This window comes from Lates calcarifer, linkage group LG17 (genome assembly GCF_001640805.2).
Source record: "Lates calcarifer isolate ASB-BC8 linkage group LG17, TLL_Latcal_v3, whole genome shotgun sequence".
Lineage (NCBI taxonomy): Eukaryota > Metazoa > Chordata > Actinopteri > Centropomidae > Lates > Lates calcarifer.
Window position 1 is genome coordinate 17,073,594 of NC_066849.1, and position 21,752 is coordinate 17,095,345.

The 21,752-nt window shown below is 38.4% G+C and overlaps 1 protein-coding gene across 1 annotated transcript in view; it reads right to left on the minus strand.

Moving 5' to 3' along the window:
- LOC108881212 (adhesion G-protein coupled receptor D2) overlaps positions 1–21,480 on the minus strand; it is an 84,800-nt gene extending 63,320 nt beyond the window's left edge. Inside the window, 21 exon segments of the mRNA XM_018673058.2 lie at positions 4,023–4,143; positions 6,068–6,183; positions 6,552–6,685; positions 7,086–7,239; positions 9,060–9,162; positions 10,873–10,976; positions 11,586–11,712; positions 12,010–12,065; positions 12,579–12,690; positions 13,262–13,364; positions 14,000–14,146; positions 14,651–14,762; positions 15,113–15,403; positions 15,533–15,606; positions 15,845–16,042; positions 17,753–18,394; positions 18,720–18,813; positions 18,815–18,945; positions 20,408–20,432; positions 20,891–20,927; positions 21,033–21,480. Coding sequence (XP_018528574.1) covers positions 4,023–4,143; positions 6,068–6,183; positions 6,552–6,685; positions 7,086–7,239; positions 9,060–9,162; positions 10,873–10,976; positions 11,586–11,712; positions 12,010–12,065; positions 12,579–12,690; positions 13,262–13,364; positions 14,000–14,146; positions 14,651–14,762; positions 15,113–15,403; positions 15,533–15,606; positions 15,845–16,042; positions 17,753–18,394; positions 18,720–18,813; positions 18,815–18,945; positions 20,408–20,432; positions 20,891–20,926 — 2,880 coding nt within the window. The 5' untranslated portion in view covers position 20,927; positions 21,033–21,480.
- Between the last annotated feature and the right edge of the window lie 272 nt (positions 21,481–21,752).

A 21,752-nucleotide genomic window follows, 5' to 3' on the forward strand; every position in this document is an offset into this window, starting at 1 on the left:
TAATAATAAGATGGACACTGCATGGCCAGGAGCCTATTATACCCAGGTAATGGATAGCGTGCGGGTTTTGAATGACATTGCCTAGAGATTGGATGACGGAGAGTGGAGCGATTTATAGGCTACCCCCCCATCCCCCTTCCCTCTCTCTCACACGTGCATGCACACACATACACAAACACACACACAGCACCCCATGCCATTTATCTCTAGCTTGATAAGGAAGCAGATGAGGCATGCTGGTATTTATGGTGAAGATGTTCATAAAAACTGCTGGCTTAGAGTAGGAAGTTAGAATCGACTCAGGGGAACAGCATATCCACTCAAAACTCTGTATGCACTTCATTGGTGCTGTCCAATGCAAACTACATAAACGCAACTGATGCACTTGTTCGAAATAAAACGTGACATGACATTGTAGTGTGATTTCCACCGTCACTGGGCTTTTGAATCAACTAAAAACCCAATGATTTGAAAGACCCACATGTTGTTGTCAAAAATCTGTTAAAAAAAAAGATTTTTAAAAATGACTTCAACCTTTCCTGAAACACAGGGTTGTTTGACTATTGAGTATTATTGTAACATTCTGAAACAAAATAACGACAGACTAGTTAAGAAAAAAGGAACCATGCTCTGTTGTGTTCTTGTTTTGTCAAAGCACAAACAACTTTTATCAACCTCTACACATCAATGGTGAAGTTGTTAAATGTAATAGATACAGATGTGTCCTAGAAGCTACTTTCACTCGAGGTGAGCACCATCTGCCATCCATTAACAAAACACGAGTAAGAATCAAAAACCCTGGTTCAGTGCAGAAGGCATGCATTTATGCCAAGTCCGCAGTATGTGTGCTCATAATGGCCTGCTTAAGTCTCTATTGAGAGAAATAACAGCAACAGTGGAGACACCTCAGACAGTGCTGTTGGGATGGAGGAGGAAGAGTAGCAGCGGGAGGGCATCAGGGGGTGCAATGAAAAAGGTTTGTCAACATTATCTGTTTTATTGATTTAGCAGTAAAGGCTTGCCGCTTAAGCTTTATGTTGCTTTGGCTGGCCCTATTGAAAATACAACGGCTGCGAATAAAAAACGATTTCTTAAAAAACTTGAACATTCTTATTGATTTATTTTTTATTTTTATCTCCTGCCTACCAGCTTAGGTTTTGCATGCATTATTGTTAAGGTTTCACACATTTCGTCATCTTTATGAGTAGCCATTATGGTGGGACTATGTTCAACTGTGCTCTCCCTCCCAAAGGGATCAATGGCACTGAAGAAGGGCACACTGTCTAGCAGTGATCTATTGTAATGCATGGTCTAATTAACGTATTAAGAGGATCGTTACGGAAAAGGAAAAAATGGCCCATGGACCAACCTTCCTTAGAGTCTGCAGCCATGCTAACAGCTATAGAAAGGCTGTACAAAATCCCAGTGATGCTTTGAGCTAAATGCTCATAACAGCATGGTAACATGTTCGAAATGATAATGCTAGCATGTTGATACTTGGTATGTATACTGTTTTAGTTAACATGTTAAAATGCTAACATTTGCCAATTAGCACTAACCACAAAGTACAGCTGAGGCTGGTGGGAATATCGTTAGTTTTGCTGGTGTTTGGTCAGATGGAGATGATGACACCAAATGGAAGGTTATGGGATAACCCACAACCCATCAAACAGAAGAAGCCATCCTGTCACTGTTGTGGCTGAAAAGGCAAAGAGTGGCACCACAGAGGTATCATAGCTGCATATAACCAATGTTACATGCTTGCATTATTTGACCATTTATTTGAAACACAGCACAGCAATAAGTACTGTACCTCAGGATATATCAAAATGTTCCTAAAACATATAGGCTCTTGGGGATTACCAATTTAAGTGTTACTACACCCCAATGAGTGAGGTCAACAGAGTGTGTCATTGGAGCAGCTTGGAGCCCAGTAGGGTTCTTATTGTGTCCTGAACTGTTGAGGCTTTTTAAAGACACTCTATGCAGCTCTATTATGCCAGAGCAGCTGGTTATTACTGGGAGCTTCTCAAAGCTACCCAGAAACCCCATCAACACACAAACAGACTGCAAATCAAGCTAAATAATTTTGGTTATTTTATTTTTTGGCAATTTATTGTCTTGTGCAGTATACATAACTGAGGGATGGGATAAGCAATGCAGCGGCGAGTGTGGTGGGAGAATTGCACAGGGTAAGTGTTGGAATTTTCTCAAAACTGCATGTGGTAAAAATATATGCTTGAGGAACAGGTTGAAACAGTATCATGTGTAATGACAGTCATGTAAATCACACCATCGGGGCATTGTGAGTTTACTCGTAGGGATTAAGGAAACATTGGCTTTGCATTGCTTCACATTTTGACACATCTTATTGCCAATTCTGTTATGACCTACAAAAGTCAGTGAGTCGACTGTCAATGACTGTGCATAAAACTGCCTGAATCACCCATATCCAAACAGAGAAATTACCAGGGTTTACCTATAAGCATATTCTATCTTATAAAAATACCTCATCAGCATTTGGCTGTTTCATTTCCTAACAGTGTGACCGGCACAGCATATTTTAAAAGGAAAGAGACAAGTTATGTGACAGACCGTATAAAAGAAGATAATTAATCAATAGTCTGGTGTTTTGTGCTGAGGGAGTTAAACAGAAGGACGAATGAACAGAAAGGTAAAAGACCAGTTAGGCACATAGACAAACACAAAGACACACAGACAGACAGGTGTCCAGCTGAACAAACAACGATCGACAGAGTCATGAAACACAATAGAAATTCATATTATGTGTTAACATGTGAAACAGTGCAGTCGTATAATAAGAGTGCAGAAAAACCATCTGTGTTAATTACTGTTGACACTGAAAAAAAATAATTAGATATGAGAGGGAAACTGAAACTATTTATGGCAACCGAGGGGCCGCGCCTAATGATCAGACTGCAGCTAAAACCTCTATTGATTTTCTTGTTAAATATATAGCTCAATTAAAGATACAGCTGATTAAAAGACAACTACAAATTGCAACGGTGGATCTGCACATGCTGGGGAAGCTGGGTAAGTTGGGGCCCCCTGCCGCAGACAGAATTACATGTTTTCGTCTTTGCCTTCTGCCTCATCACTGCAGTGCAGTGGATAATGAGGCTATGCAAATGTTACTCCTTTTCTATGTGAAAACCAATATTTCTCAAAGTTGCAACTATTTCTACTAATTGTGGCAGGATTTGTCATAATTTAATTATAAACTTTATACGGCACCTATAAAAAGTATTAATTTCTCAAAATTTGTGACAAAACAACCTGAAGAATTTCAGCACTAAAAGCATAAAACCAACACTGATAAGCCACAAATAACAATAATGCTGACCTCTGAATACATAAAGCAGAAATAATCAAAACAAACAATACAAATTGACTTCCCTTGTTAAAATGAAGTACCTGCTTAACACAAGCTAGACCGAAGCTCTTTTTTTCCTCCTTTCTGCCTCAGCCTTGTCACTGACAAATAAAAACCTTGACAGTCTGTGTACCCTCACCACCAGAGAAGGGCAGAATTACAATGTATAATAGAAAACCTTTCTGTTTCTCACTGAAGAAAAAAAGCAAGTTTAAAGTCTATAAACAGTGTAAGTTCCTTATAAGTTGCTCACAAGTTTTAGCTGCTATTTTATCACAACAGATGGATGGCTGTTATCAAGAATGTTTAGGCAGCAAAAGTTGTATTTTGGTTACCAAAACAAAGCTTTTTGTTACAGTGCTAAAAGTAACAGGGAGCAACTCATGCTTGGATTTGTGTAATTCAAAAAGCGCAGGTGGTCATTTTTCACAATTTAAATCAAAAGTATATTCACATTCAAAAAATAAATACATTTAAAAAAATGCCTGTTCACTCCTGCTTGTATAATTTCTCTAGTATTAGTCTTTGTATTAAAATACAGCATTTATAAGTAATTAATTGTAAGTAATTATAAGTTCCAATCCTGTGTTTTGTGTGTGTGTGTGTGTGTGTGTGTGTGCCAGTGTACCTGCAGGGAGTTGAGGAGGATGAAGATGTAGGCCATGACAATGGAGAAAGGCACCAGGACGCCACATAGCCATGTCAATCCAAGGATGGGCAACAACACCAGCACTGCTTTCACTGCAGCCCTGTGCTCAACACACACAAACAAAATTACAACACAATAATGCAAGCATATACATTTGCATATTAGCAAGCACACAAACATGAAATTAGAAACTACGCCACAAAGATAGAACTGGCTGACTGAGCTGAACAATAGATTAATTTAAGTATTCCCTAAAAATTATCGTTCCTTCCTGATCGTCCTGAGCTCAGTTCTGGGTTTCTCAACTTTTTCAGTTCTTGTTGGACAAAACTGAGCGGCTTTGGCAGATTGGTTGTTCCATATACAACACTGTGCGGCTGGGAAGGCTCAAGGGGTGACAACTTCCCACCTTAAATCTGCCTTAATTCTGTTTAGAGTGGAATTAGCTTCCCGCTCAGGTGACCGCCAAACCACACCAGCTGTGTGTGTGTTCGTGTGTATGTGTGACATGGTGGGCGGCGAGCCCTAGTTTATTCAGCGGAGGAATGTGTTTGAATTTCCAAGACGCCTGCCACCCAGGGGTGCCAAATGGTTCAAGGCCTGCTTTGAAAACCTTCATAGAGCACCTACTGTGAGCCCCCGGTGGGCTGAGGTAGTGAAAAAATATATACACTTAAACATGATTTTCACTGATAGGATCATATACGAGCCTGTTGTAGGAAATCCACCAGATCACACGCAGCAAGGTTTCACTCAATTCCAACAATCAGAAGCACAAGGCAAAAGGTGATAGGAATTAGTAAGATATTGTCTCTACACAGATATCATAGTGCAATAGTCACAAAGAGCACAATGTAACAAGCTGTGTACCTCTGTATTAAAACAAGTTAACTTTTTCATGAGTGAACTTACAGAATCTGACAAATAACATGCAATTATTTTGGCTGATTGAATAAAATTTTCTTCACTGCCACTTCTAATGACCAGGTGCAGTCGTTCTCAATCACTCCAAAGATAAAAGATAAAGTGGAGTTATATGGAGCATACAGAGCTACAGAGGTTAAAAGTCACATAATTCTGTTTTTTTTTTTTTTCCCCATTTCATTGTATATTGCAAAAATCCAAAATATTGCAGTTATGGTATTGTATTTTTTCATTATCATTTAGTCCTAGGAAGCAATAAGCATTAGATGGTTAAATAATATATATAAAATTAAAAAGGAAAAATTCACACTGTTGCAAGGGATAAGAAATTCTTCCATCCAGAGAGACCATTTTAGAATATCAATATTTGAATTAGGGTTTTAATCAATATGATTTTCTTGAAGGAAAGTAAAGTATTGCTAATTTCAGACTGTAGCTGCTGAGAGATGATATCTTACATTAGTATCATACATCGTCAACCCATTCTCAGAGTTTCCCCCTAAAATGCGTCCATAATCTTTGGAATGATATATTAATATCATCACTATGACTACAACCGATACCACCCCTTCTTCTATTACATTAATAATGTTCAAATCAAATGTAATCCTACTAGAGCAAGAGACTCAGGAAAAGACCTTCCAGTTTTTATGAATTATGTAAAATTTATGCGATGTGTGAGAAATAACACCATGTCAGTGCATTGGAACTAAATGAAAATGACAGGTCAATAAGAGCTTTTAAATTTAAAAAAGCCAGTGCCGGCCTAACATATCTGAGAACCTTTATTTGAATATTTTTTTTAATCTTGACAACACTCAGAGATACTAAAGCACTAAGCCCTGAGATTTTTTTACGATTACAGGTAGTTGAAGCTTGTGGCCTTTTATATGTACAGCACTAATGCAATCCATTCAAAATGTATTCCTATCTTGTTTGATAAATGAGGCTTGCTGTTTTAAAATGACAAATCCAATATAAAATCTTCCAGCTGCTTTTTATTTGATGCCCAGTGACTACAGCTTGTCTGCTCCAAGGCCTGTGGCCCAGGTGAATTATCTTGAAAAAGAGGACAAATGGCACCTCCTTGTGGTTAGTACCTGATTTGCTCATAGGCTTGTTCGACAGGACTGGTGCCCATGGCCAACATGATTGACCTCCTCTTGGCTGTGGAGATGGTGATGACCACCACCCGTGTCAGTATCATGATATTTACCTGAAAATAAATGGGAGGATACAGAAATGAGAGGAGGCAAAGGCAAATGGACAGAAAGATGAGTAGAGAGGAGGTGATATGAGAGATTAGAGAAAATACAAATCAAAACAGGGAAGGAAAAGAGAAAAGGAAGGACAGAAATATAGATAGATAGTGGGTGGGAGAGGAAAGGAAAGAATAATGAAACAGAGACCTGTGTCCTAAACAACTGTTGTTTAAAAAGCATTACGCAGCATTAATGGGAAACATCATGACGTTACTGGTAGCATTAGCTTCTGCAGTGTAACCTCATGTGGAGCACTGCAGGAGAGAATTACAAGTACACAATGGCTAAATGCACCTAGTTTTTTATGATTTCATTTGCTGACCATAATGATGAAGATGACAGGCCCAGCAAAACCCCAGATAACACCATTCTGGACACTGAGCCAGCAGTAGCCGTCAGCTGCGTATTTGCCTGAGGCCGATGCCAGCGTGATTGTGACGATCAGCACCGGCAGACCTGGAGGGAGGCAATGAGAGAGGGAGGGGGAAAAATAAAAAAAGAGGAGAAGGAGAATTAAGGAGAGGAATACAAGCAGCAAGTAATATATAATTAAGAAGGGATGTGAGTAAAAGGTAGAAAGGAGGGGAAAACTGGGCTACAGTATAAGAGCACTTTCATGTAAATGGCCACAAAAATGAAAAAAAAAAAATAAATAAATAAATTACACTTAGGTAAAGTATTATCCATATGCCTCGTACAACTTAGATCTATATCAATTTCCAATAACATTTAACACAAAGAAACAACCTGATAATGTAATTTTAACATGTCCCTTATCATTAGGTGTCAATAACCATCACAACATTCACCGTACACATGTGAAAAGAATGATCTGGCTTGTGTCAAGCCATTTTACCCCAGCCGATGAGATAGTAATACTTCATGTGTCGATCCTCACTTAGGTTGACCGCGACCACCTTGCTCCACAGCAGCAGACCCTCCACCAGCATCCAGCTAAATGCTGCCATGAAGAAGAGATGAAGCAGTGCAGCCACAAGTGTACACGCCACCTACAAAAACACAGGTACAGGCGTGCGAACAGAAACACATCACATTTCACATTTCAAGACAAGGCTCCTGTGTGACACACTATAACAAGAAGAAGTAGAAAAAGCCTCAATTCCTGTGCCACAAACCAGTCCAGTCCAGTCCAACCAGTCATAAGCATAATCAGAAAAGTGTGCCTGTCTCCTGTTTGGTTATGTACTTGAGGTAGGATTGGTCTACTGCACATTGCCTTGCATTTACACAATTTGGAAGGCTACATTTGTGTGGAAAATGTTCTGCCTAGAAAAACCAAATGCAAATTTGCACACATACAAGGAGGGTTGTGGTAACCCAAAGTAAATTGCACTGACAAACTGTACATTCTATAGAAATGTCAAGCATGCATCTACAATCTAAACATGCACATGCTGTGTTCCTTTTTTGTACAACGATATTTTGAAAATTAAAACATTTAACATTTAGGCTTTCAGAAATACAGATATGTGCGCCACATAAAAGCAAAAATCACAAATTACTCATTGATACGACAATGATCAAGCAGAATATTTTATGGCAGAGTGGATCTGACACATTTCATTTTTCAATTGACAACCAAAGATAGGTGTGGCCTCTGTCCTGAAACACCAATACAAAGTGTCAGAGGTTAACCTACATGTTGTTGATTGATTGTTGAAGGGCAGTTCCTGATCATGGGTGATGAATGAGGTGGCAATGGTCACTAATATCCCATTTATAACACTTAAAATTCCAAATTCATCAATTACAGTTGTTAATGTGCGCTTTTAGGAAATGTACTTTATTTTAACAAAATACTCAAATCCAAAACTTAGTCACAATCCAGTTTCACAATTTAAGCAATTTTATAGTTTTATATTATATAAACTAAGGAATATGTTGAAAATAAATTGTGTTTATTCTAGTCTGACATTAACATTAGGAGATGAAGAGAGCAATGTAAACAAAATCAGTTGTAGTAGATGTTATTGGCCATCAAAAATTTGCCAGTGACAGGAGAGTAGAAAAACCACAGATTCAATCCCAACAATAATAATATTTACCACTGAACCATCCTCCTGGAAAAAACGCTGAAGCACTTCAGACTAATTAACCTTAACATTAACATTAATGGCTCTGGATTGGCCAAAACTGTTAAAAAACCTTGTTACAAACTGAAAAAATACATATATGAAACCATTTGATAAATTCCTAACAAGTAGTCATCTGCCCGCAGGGGTACAGTCCACCCTGACATGACCTGGGGTTAAAGGACCAGGGGTCAAACCAACTACAGGTCACTGAGTGACCATTTAGACTGCATTTTGGTTGATGGACATGACAGCAGTGGTCACCTATGTCGGATCCAATGGCAAAGAACCTCAGTGTGGTCTCAGATTTCAAATCTTATTAAGGTAGCTATTAAAAAGACATTTCTGGGGGTTAACATTTAAATGTGCAGGAAGACAAAATTTTAACAGCCATTAGGTTAGTTTATTTTATTGTGAAAATCTTCCTATAATTGTCAATGTTAGGCATACATTTCTATTAAAACAATAGTTAAGATTTTATTTGAAACAAACAAACAAAAAAAACATACTTCCTTGTATCTAAACAAAACAGTTATCGTTTGTTAAGCTGTTCCCATTTTCTACTTCTGTCAATCTATTCTTTATGCAAAGTTTTATAGAATCCAACATGTATCTATCAACCGTCAGGAAACGAGTTCTGTCCTACTTTTTGTCATTCACCCTCAAATGTCCATAGCCTGCCCTTGGGTCCTATGCATTGTGAAATAAAAGCAGATGTTTTAGTTGTCTGTCTGTACCTTGTTGTGAATGGCCGAGCCACTGCAAAGCAGGATCACCTGGGCGCAGATCAGAGCAATGAACAGGTTCTTATGAATGGACGTCCTGTCAGATTTGGGGATACTATGGAAAGATAGGGTGAGAGTGTCAAACTTTTTGGCAGATCTTGCCTTTAAATGAAATATAAGTAACAGCATTATGATACAGTGATAACAAAAATGATCAGTTTATCTGCAGGGCTGATACCAGATACAATTTTACTATGTAATGTACGAGGGGGCTTCAAAAAGTTCGTGGAAAAAGGACAGTTGGAAAAAACTGTTTAAGTTATGATGTTTATTTTTGGGTTGCAACATGCATTTAAGGATTCACATTAGAACATTTTATGACACGTTAGTACGAGCACGTATAGGTGCGTTGAGATCAAAATCCCTGCATATGATTTTTAGCTATGTACTTTTTCCACAAACTTTTTGAAGCATCAATAGGTTGAATGTTTCCATGTCAGGGTGTTAACATAAATGAAACAGCTATAGTTTAGAGAGGTAAATGAACTGAAGAGCCTTTCATTACCTCCTGATAGGTTCAGCCTATTTAGCCTAAATTCATATCTGCATCACTGCTTCTGACCACCATAATTTCAAATGTGATTGTGCATGCATCTGTAGACATGTATGCCTCTGCTTTGTGTATGTGTGCGTGTGTGTGTGTGGTGTGTGAGCATGGAGATGGGTGTGTTGTGTGTGTATTTAAGCACACAAATGCATGTACATCATATACCAGCATGTGTGTGAAATGCATGGCTACGCTCTCTGATTTCAGGATAGTCATAAATCGCATGAACAGCTCCTCTCCAGCTAACTGTGATCCCTCAGTGACCCTAATCTTAATTAACAGCTGCAGAATGCTACCATAAACCTTCAGAGTGGACTCACATGTAGACAACAGTAATTACTGGATTAGCACTGGTCAATACTCATATCAGCCTTAGGAACAGAGCATGAGCAACTACTGCACCAATCAGTTATTTTGTTGTTTTTTTTGTGTATGCAGCCACATCAAACCACATAATGGATTGTTAATTTCAACATGGCTATGTTTAAAATACTATTAAGTTTATAGATGGTTACCTGTTATTTCATACAAACAATATAATGTATACACATCTTAGATAACCGTAAGAACTAATTTCTATCTATTGATGCAATTAGAGTGGCACATACTGGAAAATCCTTCATTAGCCAACAGGATTGGCTTTTACCTCAAACAGTCTTGATCAGATTCCATGTATGTATGCCTAAATCTTGTCTTCTTGTTTTTACTAATATCAGTTTAATTGGTTTTGAGAGGTTTTTTTTACAGATAAGAAAAACATTATTAAAATGGCTAACAATTGTAATATTCTTGGCACAGAAATGATCAAATTAAAGACTTAATGTTGAAATTGATTGATTGATGAAATTTATATATATATATATATATATATATGTATATATAAATCATCTACCATCGTTTCTTACTTCTATATAACTTGCAAAACCTTGTGCAGCTGTACCACTTTACCTACTATTCTGGTGCACAAGGTGAATATACCATATTTACAGTAATTGTTTTATTTTTTTATTTTTTTTTTTTTACAGCAGTACCACTTTCACTGTACTGTAGCAACTGCACTTGACAACAGATGACTGTTAAAACATAACCTTTGTATTAGTAACAGTATTTAGCAACACAAATAGGGGCTGAGACTGAGTTGTGTGCAGGGGCTCAAACAGACAGAAACCAGGCAAGTATGGCAACATCATAGGTAAGTGGGACAGGAAAATCACTCACTCCAGCACAGTGAACAGCATCAAGGTCACTACCAGTGCACATAGAGATGCGCCAGAGCCAATGAATGTCAGCTTGGTCAAAATAAGCTCTTCCTCAGGACTCCACTGGGATAGGAGGGTAGGACAGTTGTGTGAGCGAGTGAGAGAAAAAGAGAGAGAAAGAAGAATAGTGTCAGATTGGCCAGAGCAGCCATCTCATAAGTGAAAAATCACAGCTTTGATCCACCTGATGCTCTCTCAAAGACACTGAATTCCCACCTCACAGATGAATTTGTGTATCAGATGAAAAAATGTATGTTGTTAAAATGTATAATTTAGAAACATCAAAGTGCTGCTGATGGTTTTACTTTTTGTTAATTTTATTATCTTTTATGTACTTTGAATAGAGAGAAATAACAGTTCTACTAATGCACTCTTCAACAGGATAGATACACTGGGAGTGACACCTGCTGGTTAATATAGTGTATTGCAATCATATCCACAATTTTAGAGATCATAAGATTTTGATTTCACATGAACAAAATTTAGATTTTTGTAAATTGTAGTAATCATTTCTATGGTAAAGAAGAAGTCACAAGAAGCTATGACAACTGCTTTCAAACTACTCTCAATAGGTAAACTACTGAAAGTAGTTTGTTCTCTCAGGCAACCTCAAAGTCAGCATGTGCGATTTAATTCACTACATCTCACAAACACAATCATCTCACAAATTACCTTTGACTCCAGATAATTCATCAGTACTGCAAAGTTGGTGGTGTGGTTACACAGACAGGAAGTGACACTAGAGTCGGCAAATGTCACCCTGCAGCCATCACTGGACCAGCTACTGGTATGACTATGCCTATACAGCACAACACACAAACACATATACACAGAAACACACCTTTATAAATTCATTTCATAGAGCAGAGACTTGACATTTGGTGTTAAATATAAAGAGGGGTTGTATATCTATCTAAGGACATCTCATTTTGGAGTGAAACATGTCACGTACATCTACTATATTTGATTGTTGTGTTTGAGATTAAAATATAAGGCATTGAAATATCTAAATCTAAATATCTAACAAAATAAACATATTAATTAAATCAGGGCTGTTTATGAGACCTTTTGTTTATGTGTTGATGGTCAAACTTACATCAGGCTGAAATTCCAAAAGGCACAAACAGGAGAAACTCTCTGTGAATACTCCACCTAGAAACAGAAACATATGTTTGCACTTGTTTGCACTTGTTTGTCTTCTCTGTCTATCGCTCTCTTAATATATTACTCTGGACTCTAACCAGCCAAACGTGACATGGATAGAAACCATGTGGTTCTAGCTTGGAGATGAACATTCCTTTGTAATGACATCTTCTATTTGGTGAGTTTATCAAAGAGCAACTACTTAACTCATGGGCTATTCCCACACAATGGCTGCTTTTTTACCAAATGTCTGTCATCAGAACGAATTTAGGTTTCGCTCCAAAAGTATCAAATTATTTGAACAAATTTTTATGTGTATGTGTGTATATATATATATATATATATACACACACACACACACACACACACACACACAAACAAACACAAACACACACACACACACACACACACACACACACACACACACACACATACACATACACACTATAAATTGTAATTGTAATTGATACCACTTGCAGAATAATCATACTGTGTGACACCCCCCTGAACAATGGACTGTACCACATGTGATGAAGAAAGGGTGTACTGGACAGCAACAGGGATGGTTTGGGGCTTGGAGGCATCACGGATAGTGGCTGATATGACAGCAGAAGCCAGGTGACCTGGGAGAGATCTGGGAAGAACAATGGTTACCATCTATATCTGTCTTAAAACTTTGGAGGTCATAAAAACATTTTAAAAAATGTCAATCCAAACTACTGGCATCCACTGGTGTCCAAATGATCCCTTATTTTTCAAAATGATATAAGCACTAAAAGTGCAAGTACACCTTAGCTGGTTTAAACCAGAGCAGACAAGTCAACGTTGTTTACAGAGCTTTGGTGATCTGTTCAAATTTATGGGACATATATACTTGCCATCATGTGTTCACAGTTCAGCGATTTGAGGGGATTTGTTTGGTGTTTTTTTTTTTTTTTTTTTTTGTTTCTATAGCTATATGACCTGAAGCAATGAACAGAATGAACTACATTAGTATAGTTTTACACTTTTTTCACTTAGGTTTGATCTATGGGTCATTATATATAATAAATGTATAAAAAGTATTTAAATCAAGTGAAATCAAGTAAGGCTGAATTATAAATACAATATGCTACTGACATTTTAGTTCTGTGAGCTTCTGTGAGTTGAATTTTTTAGAATTGCCTGGAACATTTAATAAAGATAACAGACAAACTACAACCAACCTTTTAATTTTCTCTTGATGATTCCCTGGAGGTTCCTGTTCTCCAGACACAATCTCACTCAGATGGCTATAGTGGGTATGAATGAACATCACTTCCTCGTACCCTGATCAGAGAAAGAGGAGCTTTATTGTCATCACATTGGTTTTTACAGAATCAAGTGATTCAATTGATCTTTTTTATCTTATGTAATCATTAACACATAAGCATCAAATACAGTGTAAATGTGACTGTACTGAGTGTTTCCTGGCAGACTATTCTTACAAAGAAAATCTACAACTGGTTGAAAGATGTACTTACTGTATTTTTTGAGTTGTTTAAAAACCTTTAGCCATAGGACAAGAGCAAAAATGCCATGCACAATGTATTTTATTCATTTCTGATACGAAGAATGAGCTGAGTCCTGCACAAATACACTAACCTCATCATGCCTCTACTGTAGCTATGATACTCAACTGTGCCACCACACAGAACAGTTCAAAAATAACTTTCTACAATATCTGCATATGGTAACTACAGTATGGATAAGTTATGGCTAGGCATGTGAAACACATAACTAAGATTGCCATGACTCTACAATCAAGTTTTTTTTATATCAGCAAAGAACAGGGACATTCAGAGACAGATTCACAGCCACAATAACCACAAGTCATGTAATACAAATGTATTCTGTTTGTCCTTGTCATTTGGCTTAGCCTCTGTGGCAAGTGCATTTGTGTGTGTGCACTGCATTTTTCCTACCCAGTGTATGTATCCTCTGAAGTTCAGTGTCAGGGATTATCAACTCATCCTGACCATTGCTGTTGGTAGCGTGAGAGCCGACCACAGACGGCTTGAACACTTGACTACACTGCTCCTCAGACAGCCTCAGCCACTTCATGTACACATCTGGCAGCAAAGACAGCAGAAGACATGCAGATAATTAAGACAGATTAACAATGATGGTAAACACAAGTAGAAATGCAAGAAGAACATTTTCTTATTCGCCTATGTGACAAAGCTAAGAGCCACAAGAGGTTTGGGTAAAAATTATTCTGAAGATGAAACTACTGCAAAAACAAGGAGATGAAGCAGGGCAACGCACTGTAACTAAAAGAAAAGTCAGAACAGCCTAAAAACAAACATACAAAAAATGAATGACAGATACACATTGATTGTTTCAATATCCACATCACAAGAATGTTGGTCTTTGCTTTCTTCAAGTTAAAGGTGCCAGACATGTGACAGTTTTGTGAATAAAATGTTCTGCTGTGAAATCCTATTTTTCATGTTTTTCCAATTTCACACTCAGCATTGATCACCACTGACTCTATGCCTCCTATGTGTTAAATTAAGCAATGACAGATAACTGATATTTTCATTTACTGTTTGTATCTCAGATGTTTTCATTACCTATGTTCTTGGTAGAAAGAGTGAAGCCTCTTTTCTCAACAGATAGCATGTCTGCAAGAGCTTCAGTGAGACTGTCAATGCTCCTGACAACAGTAAATGGCCCCACACTGACCTGTACAAGAAATACAACAACAGCAACATAAAGTCAGACCAAGATTCATGGGGGAGAATGGTTGTTAAGAACAATGATTAAGTGTTTTTACCCCATTCCTTAAAGTAGAATAAAAAATGCAATGCAAATACAGGGGAGTCCTTGCTATGCTAAAAGGAAGAGTTTCATTGAGTTCAAGTTACAAACAGGGTTCTTTCATGCAACCCAGAAACTTTTTTTTCTCCAAGTAGTCAGACAGAAGTTTCATACAAACTACTTCACAGGCTAAATGTTACTTAAACAAAACTGTATAAACAGACTGATTATCTTTTTTTTGGATTAAGACAAATAAACAGAGGTCACCCCCTCACCCCATCTTCTGTCAGGCCCATCCACTGTGTAGCCATGTGGGGTTCCAGCATCAAGCTTGCCACCTTCACATAGTTTGTTGCAATGGAGACCATGACCTCTGCTGCATCATATCTGGCAGAGTGAGTGCTAGCCAGTGCAGTCAGGTCCGTCTCAATCATCTGGGAGAGGTAGAGGACATCGCTGGAGGTGAGGAGGTTTGGGCCACCAGCTTCAACAGTATGCAGGACAACCTGGAACAGCTGCTGCAGTGAGGTTGGATCCCTGCCCCAGGAAGTGTTGACGGTCAGCTCCTTGAAAAGAAGGTGACTTTAGACTGGGTAAAGGTGGCTGCAATGTAATGTTGCTTATACACCAGTTCTCTGTCAGCATGATTCAACATCACAATCACTTCACACAACCACTACAGACACGCAACTCACAGGTTTAGTCAGAAGATCCTTGTGCAGTTTACTGAAGAATGGTGTATTCAGTAAGCTAAAAACATCTAACACTTCTGCAGAGACAAATATAATACAACATTATACAAAATTTTACAGTAAGACAACACACAGCAGCTTAAATGTATTCATGTATTATCCATATATTCTTTTCAGTGTTGACAACAAATCTAGATTATGTAATGGTAGTATTTACTCATTATTGTATGTCATAGATTGTAAGACCAAATCATCACATTACATCAAGAATAGAATGCATACAAATTAACAGACATTGTTTATTATTATTATTACCTTTCTTAAATTGGCAGACAGCCCCTCTGGCTGAGTTGCATTTGGCTAAGCTCCAGTCTCCAACAACAGGATCAAAGATGTCACAGTTCTCCTCAGACTGAGGGCTGTGGACAAACTCAAAGGAGATTGTTCGATTCTGCAAAGAATTTCCATCCAGGAAGGAATCCAAGAATGCACTTGCTAACACAGTGAAGTTACCTACTGGAGGACATGGTAAAGATTATTCTTAGCGTTAAATTCTTGAAAATCAAAGAGGGACACAGCTGTGTGGATAATGCTACATTTCAGAAGTCCAAACAATTCAAACAGCTAATCATGAGGACATAAAACTAAAACTGCACAGCATGACTTATAAAACATTTATAAATATTTAACACTTTATAAATTTAAACTTATGTTTAAGGAACATTATATGTACCTAAAACAATTCTTTTTTTCTTTTTAAACAGTGGTATAATTTTCAGCATAAGGCTTGTGTTTACAAATGCACAGATAACAGGATGTGGGTCTTGGTCTTTGGTAGAAATGGTTGCCAATGACAAGACTAGCTTTACCAATTACTAAATCTGTGTCAGTTCAGTTACAGGACTAGTGTGGCCTAGTGACCTGTCTACACTAGTCTGATGAGGAAAAGGAGGGGGAAAATTAAGGAGCCTGACAGGGTAGCAGGTCTTGCCATGTTGGTTAAAGTCCTATAACCAATGGATAAAAGGTTCAAGGCCTTCATTAGCTACTGTGCATACCCTGGCTATGTCTGTAAGTTAATCTTTAAAAGACTTGGCATACATTCCTACACTGTGACTGATAATCAGTGGAGGAGTACTATCCTCTCTCCATGTTCAGTTCCAGGTGTGGGGGGGGGGTTTGGAGCTTCATTGCTCATTAGGGAGCATGATGTCATAACGGGAGAGTTCGTTTTGAAGGGTGGGATTCAGAGTGATGTCAGTCACAAAACATTTACAAGAAGCATTAGGAGCCCTAATGTTTGCCAATTACAACTTGGTCACCGTCTCATATTTACTGTAAGAGCAAGAGAAACAGAGATTTCCTAATTTCTTCAGTTTCATTAAACTACTAATGCTGGAAAGTAAAATAGTGTGTGTGTGTTTTCTGAATGTATGTAAGTTTGCCAAGGCAAGCCACAAATTCAGAAAGGATTAGGGAAATCCTGATAAAACTTTTATGCTGATCCCATTTTGAGAGATTAAATTATCTGTCAGTTTTTTACAGTTTTGTGTTTTTAATAAAGTTTTGTTGACTAGTATTGCTCTCAGTGTGTGCTTCAAAGTAACTACTTTCCTAGCCACTTTACTGTTTCCCTACTTCAATTTGATTGACAGCAGTTTCAGTGATGCTTTCCCACTGTTTGAGACAAGTAGTCAAAGCAAGTTATTCTATGTATTCAACACCAACTTTTAACTGCAATCAACATCTATGCAAATTACATCATGCTTGGATCTGATAAGAGAGGAGTGTAGGTGTAGAGGAGGATGGGATACAGACAGAGCAGATTTGGGTCTAGAAGTATCTGTGATTTATTCGCTTGCATTTATTTTACCCTGCTTGGAATGCCAGATGGGTGGAGTCTGCCACATCAGGCCAGCTCAGATCTTGGCATGTTACTGAAAAGTGTGTAGTCCAAAATGACTTTCAAATGGTCTCTATGTGATTGTTTTTCTGCATAGCAACCCCACCCAACTCTGGTGCCAAACTAGCTCAACTGTAAACAGCGTGTGAAAATAATGCCTAACTATAACAGTGGACCTTGCGGAGTTTTTTTTTTTTTTTTTTTTTTTTTTTTTAAAAACAGTGTCAACTATTCCTGTACTTCCTTTAGAATTGGTTTGATTTGCTTTGATTTAGATGTTGTTTCCTCCTGTCCACAGTGCAGAATCCTGACTAATGTACCTTGACATGGGTTGTCTCTCCACACACTTGTAAGGGAGGACTCTATTTCCATGGCTCCTTCACTCCACTTGAACACCAGCCCAGAGGAAATGGGCGAGCACTCTTTTTCCATGGTGAAGATTTCGCTGCTATTCAGTACCCGATCCCAAATGTGCAGCTCTGTGATGCTCCCTGAGAATGACTCATCCTTCTTAAATGAGCCCCCAAAAGTGTCCTGCTCCTGCCCGATAATGAAATGCCCATCTGGACCAATGCTCTCAGAACTGTTTAGGCCATCACCCCTAGCGAACTCAAGGCCTCCAGTATATAGTGCCCAGCGTCCACCATTTTGGCTCCATGAAACGCAGACTGATCGCCAGGAGTCGTCATGGTCAAAGGCTTCTTGGTAAGACCCATGAATGCCATGGACCAGCAGAGCCAGCTTCACAGGCTTGCCCTGGATCAGGTTTGCACGGAGCTGGAACTCATTAATATATGACTGGATGGAATAAGAGAAGATGGTGGAAATTCCAAAGCAGTTGGGATCGAAGCGGAGATGGGTGCAAACGGTCACTGAGCCCATAGAGGGGAACTTGTGCTGGAGACGGGCATGCTTCCTGTCCGAGCGCCCGGTGAATTCCAGAATCAGGGTCTTAGAGGAACCTTTGGTTTCACCCCACACAGAGAGAAGAGAGAGGCATTACTATGAAGGAAAAATCCTGGCACAGCTCTTGGAAAAGATGGAACCTAATCATAAAATTCTACTTTGTGGTCCTGTTCCTACTGTAAACTTGGGAAATATTTATTCACTGTGGCTAAGAGTGTTGTATGACAGCACCATCAGTCCCATTTTATATTCTATTACCGTTTTTGTCAGTGAGTAGGCAGAAAGGTATCTTGGACGAGAAAAACAATGAGCCTACTATTCAAAAAGAAACAGTGCTAATATGTTAATATGAAGTGTAAACAAATGGCTCACAGAACCTACTTGTCAGATGTGTTATGACATTCCTGGCAATCCACACGGGTTGAGAGATGTTCAAAGATTTTAAAAAGTTGGTTAGGTTTTGGTTCTCTTCTGGAACTGGACACTGTGGCTAAGGCCCCAGAGCGCTGGTGACATAGTTCCCCTGCACTGCTCCACTGCAGGCGATCAGGCACATACTCGTAGTAGGACTCATCGTATGTCAGGGTTCTGGTTTCCAGTGTAAATGCTGTTCAAAATAGAGAAAAGAAGAATATAAGAGAGATCACAGGCAGAAATGTAAAAATAAAAAAAATCAGGCTGAAACAGTTAACTGTGTTTTGCTGTGATGTGATGTTTACTCCTGTTCAGACCATACCTGTAGCTTCATGGCATAATGTATGCTCTGGCATCTGGATTAAAACCGGTGTTAGACCGGTGCCACTGTTTAAGTTAAAATAAAATCACTGATATATATAAATAATCACAGGCCTATGAAGTGCCACTGAACACTGGCACTTGTCACACACCTAAGGTCAAGTTTAGATCTAAATATAGCTCAAAATTCTACAAAACCAGAAAAAGAAAATACAAATGAATGCGCATTTCCATACACTGCTAACATGTGAATATACAAGGTCTGGTGAATCAAGGTAAACAGTTGGTGGCAATGATTTTCCTGTTGTTTTTCAGAGGCCTGAACGATGTTTAGGTCACATGCACCATGATTTATTCCCAGTTTCAACTGCACTCTAATTATTTGTTTTATGTTCCACCTTAGCCATGAGTAAAATCTTTTTTTTTTCCAATATTTACCCTTTTTCCCAAATTTCCAGCCGTTCCACTCAGATTTTTTTAAGGTGCAAAATTGAAAATGTGCATAAAAGCAGGTGGATGGAAACACACTCATCAAGAACTTAAATGCAACCACCAATCAAATGATGATGTAAATGTCCCAACCATTTCATGAAACTGACAGGAAACTAACCTGTTGTTGAACACTGGCACCTGACACACACTTAAGCATCCCACTGAAGCATTTTACCCAAGGTTTTCTGACACGTGCAGCATTTCCTTTATGTGTTTTACCTGGCAGTTTTTCAGGTTAGGTTAGCGGCACTGTAGACTAGAGCAGCTATAATTAGGAGGCTGCTTATTATTTTACATGTACTATTTCAATTAGTTGTGTTGTTGACTAATTCAGTCGAATATACCTGTGTATTTCTTATTTTGGTTTCTCTGTCATGTCTTTTCTGAGTGTATTTTGGAAATTTATTTTCATTTATTTTACAATTTAGCTGGTCCTCACTTTGGTTTTAAAGGTTTATGTTACAGTTAGGTTTAGACTGAATTTAGGGTGTAGGATTGGGGTCGGCATTAGCATCGTTAGTGAGGGTCTACAAAAATTCAAAAGAGTAAATGTGTATGTCTGAGTGTGTATGTGCTTCAAAAAATCAGATATAGAGTACTTATGAACCTAAGTTCAGCTGGATACCACTGGAGAAACGTGTAATGCGGATGACGACACTTAAAAGCACCTTTAACTTTAATGGTAGTTAGTATCTTAGCCTTAGTAACACCTAGCTTAACGCTGTAAGTTATGGTTAGGGTTACTTGCTGGGTAGCTAGGTTAGCTACTTGGTCTAACCGTCTTAAGTTAAGTTAAATGAAATGAAATGTTAAACTGAAAGGAGACGTAGAAAGTGACTCACCTGATATACAGCTGTGAAAACAAACCTGAAACGCACAGCAAGTACAGCGTTAGCCCATTTTTGAAGTGACTGAACAAAGTCTTCTTCACTAATTAGACCACTTAATACGCAACAGGTGTGCTCAGTGATTATTGATCTCAAGGCGTATTTAAACACACAAATATAAAACAAACACCAAGCAATAACCGTGAAGATATGAACGTTATAAATTCTTAATATCATATGATTATTATGGCTTTTCTTTCTTTACATCTTCACAGGTCAGTTAAGAGAACAACCACTCCACATCTAAAAACACGCTGAGCCTCGTTGCATTTACTGCCTTCAGTGTTTTTAAGAGAAATGAGTCAGACAAATGAAAACTTGGGTTATAGGCGTTCCACACAACTCTGAAAGAAAAAAAAACTTTCTGATTGAAAGTCGACATGGTGACATGAATAAAAAAACCACAGAGGACAGAAAATATAAAGATTGTGTACTTACAAGTAGGCCTAAATTGGGGAACGATAACCAGTGCATCCTGAAAAAAAACATCCCCATTAGCTGTGAATGGAGTGCATTTTCATCGTATTGTGCTTTGTTACACTGGACAAGTATAAAAAGCAAAACGAATCGATTGTTTTACCTGAATCTTTCGTCTTGTTAAAAACTTTTTTTGCGCGTCTTCTCATTCCAATTGCGTAGTGTCTGTGAACGCAGCATTCAACCACTCCTTAAAGCGACGGGGATTTCTTTCTTTCTTTTTTTTTTTTTTTAATTCCACAAAGTGTAGAGTTTAACGAAGCATGTTTTCTTCTCAGCTGTGCTCTATCAGTCGTCTCTAAAGTACGAAGAGAATCGTGGTAGTTGCCGACTCCTGAGAGCATGAGGGGAGGATGCAGAGGAGGCTGCAGGGCGGAGGAGTGGGTGTAACCTGCAGCAAACAGAGCTATCTAAAGTAGGGTTCAAGGACCTCTAGGGGCCTTTGAGTGGATTCCAAGGGGTCTAGTCGAGCCAGAGGGTTTCACAATGATGTAATACACCAGTGAATGTGAATCCCCTTTCCCCCTTCATTTAATATATGCACAGCCAAGACTATCCATATGCAGACTGGAATATATTCAGTGTGTTTTGAAACACTTTTTGGATTTGAATGTGATGGTTACCTCACTGAAGTCCCAGCACCACTAAGTACCTCACATAGCTTCCAGGGCTCCCCATGTGATCTAAGGTAAAGTCAGAATTGTGAGGTTTCACCCTTATATCTCACTGGCTGCAAAAAGGGAAACATTTTCTGTGAAATTATATAGTCTAGATCAAATGTGTGTGACCTTGGCCATGAAATTGCAAAGATCTAAAAAGTGTT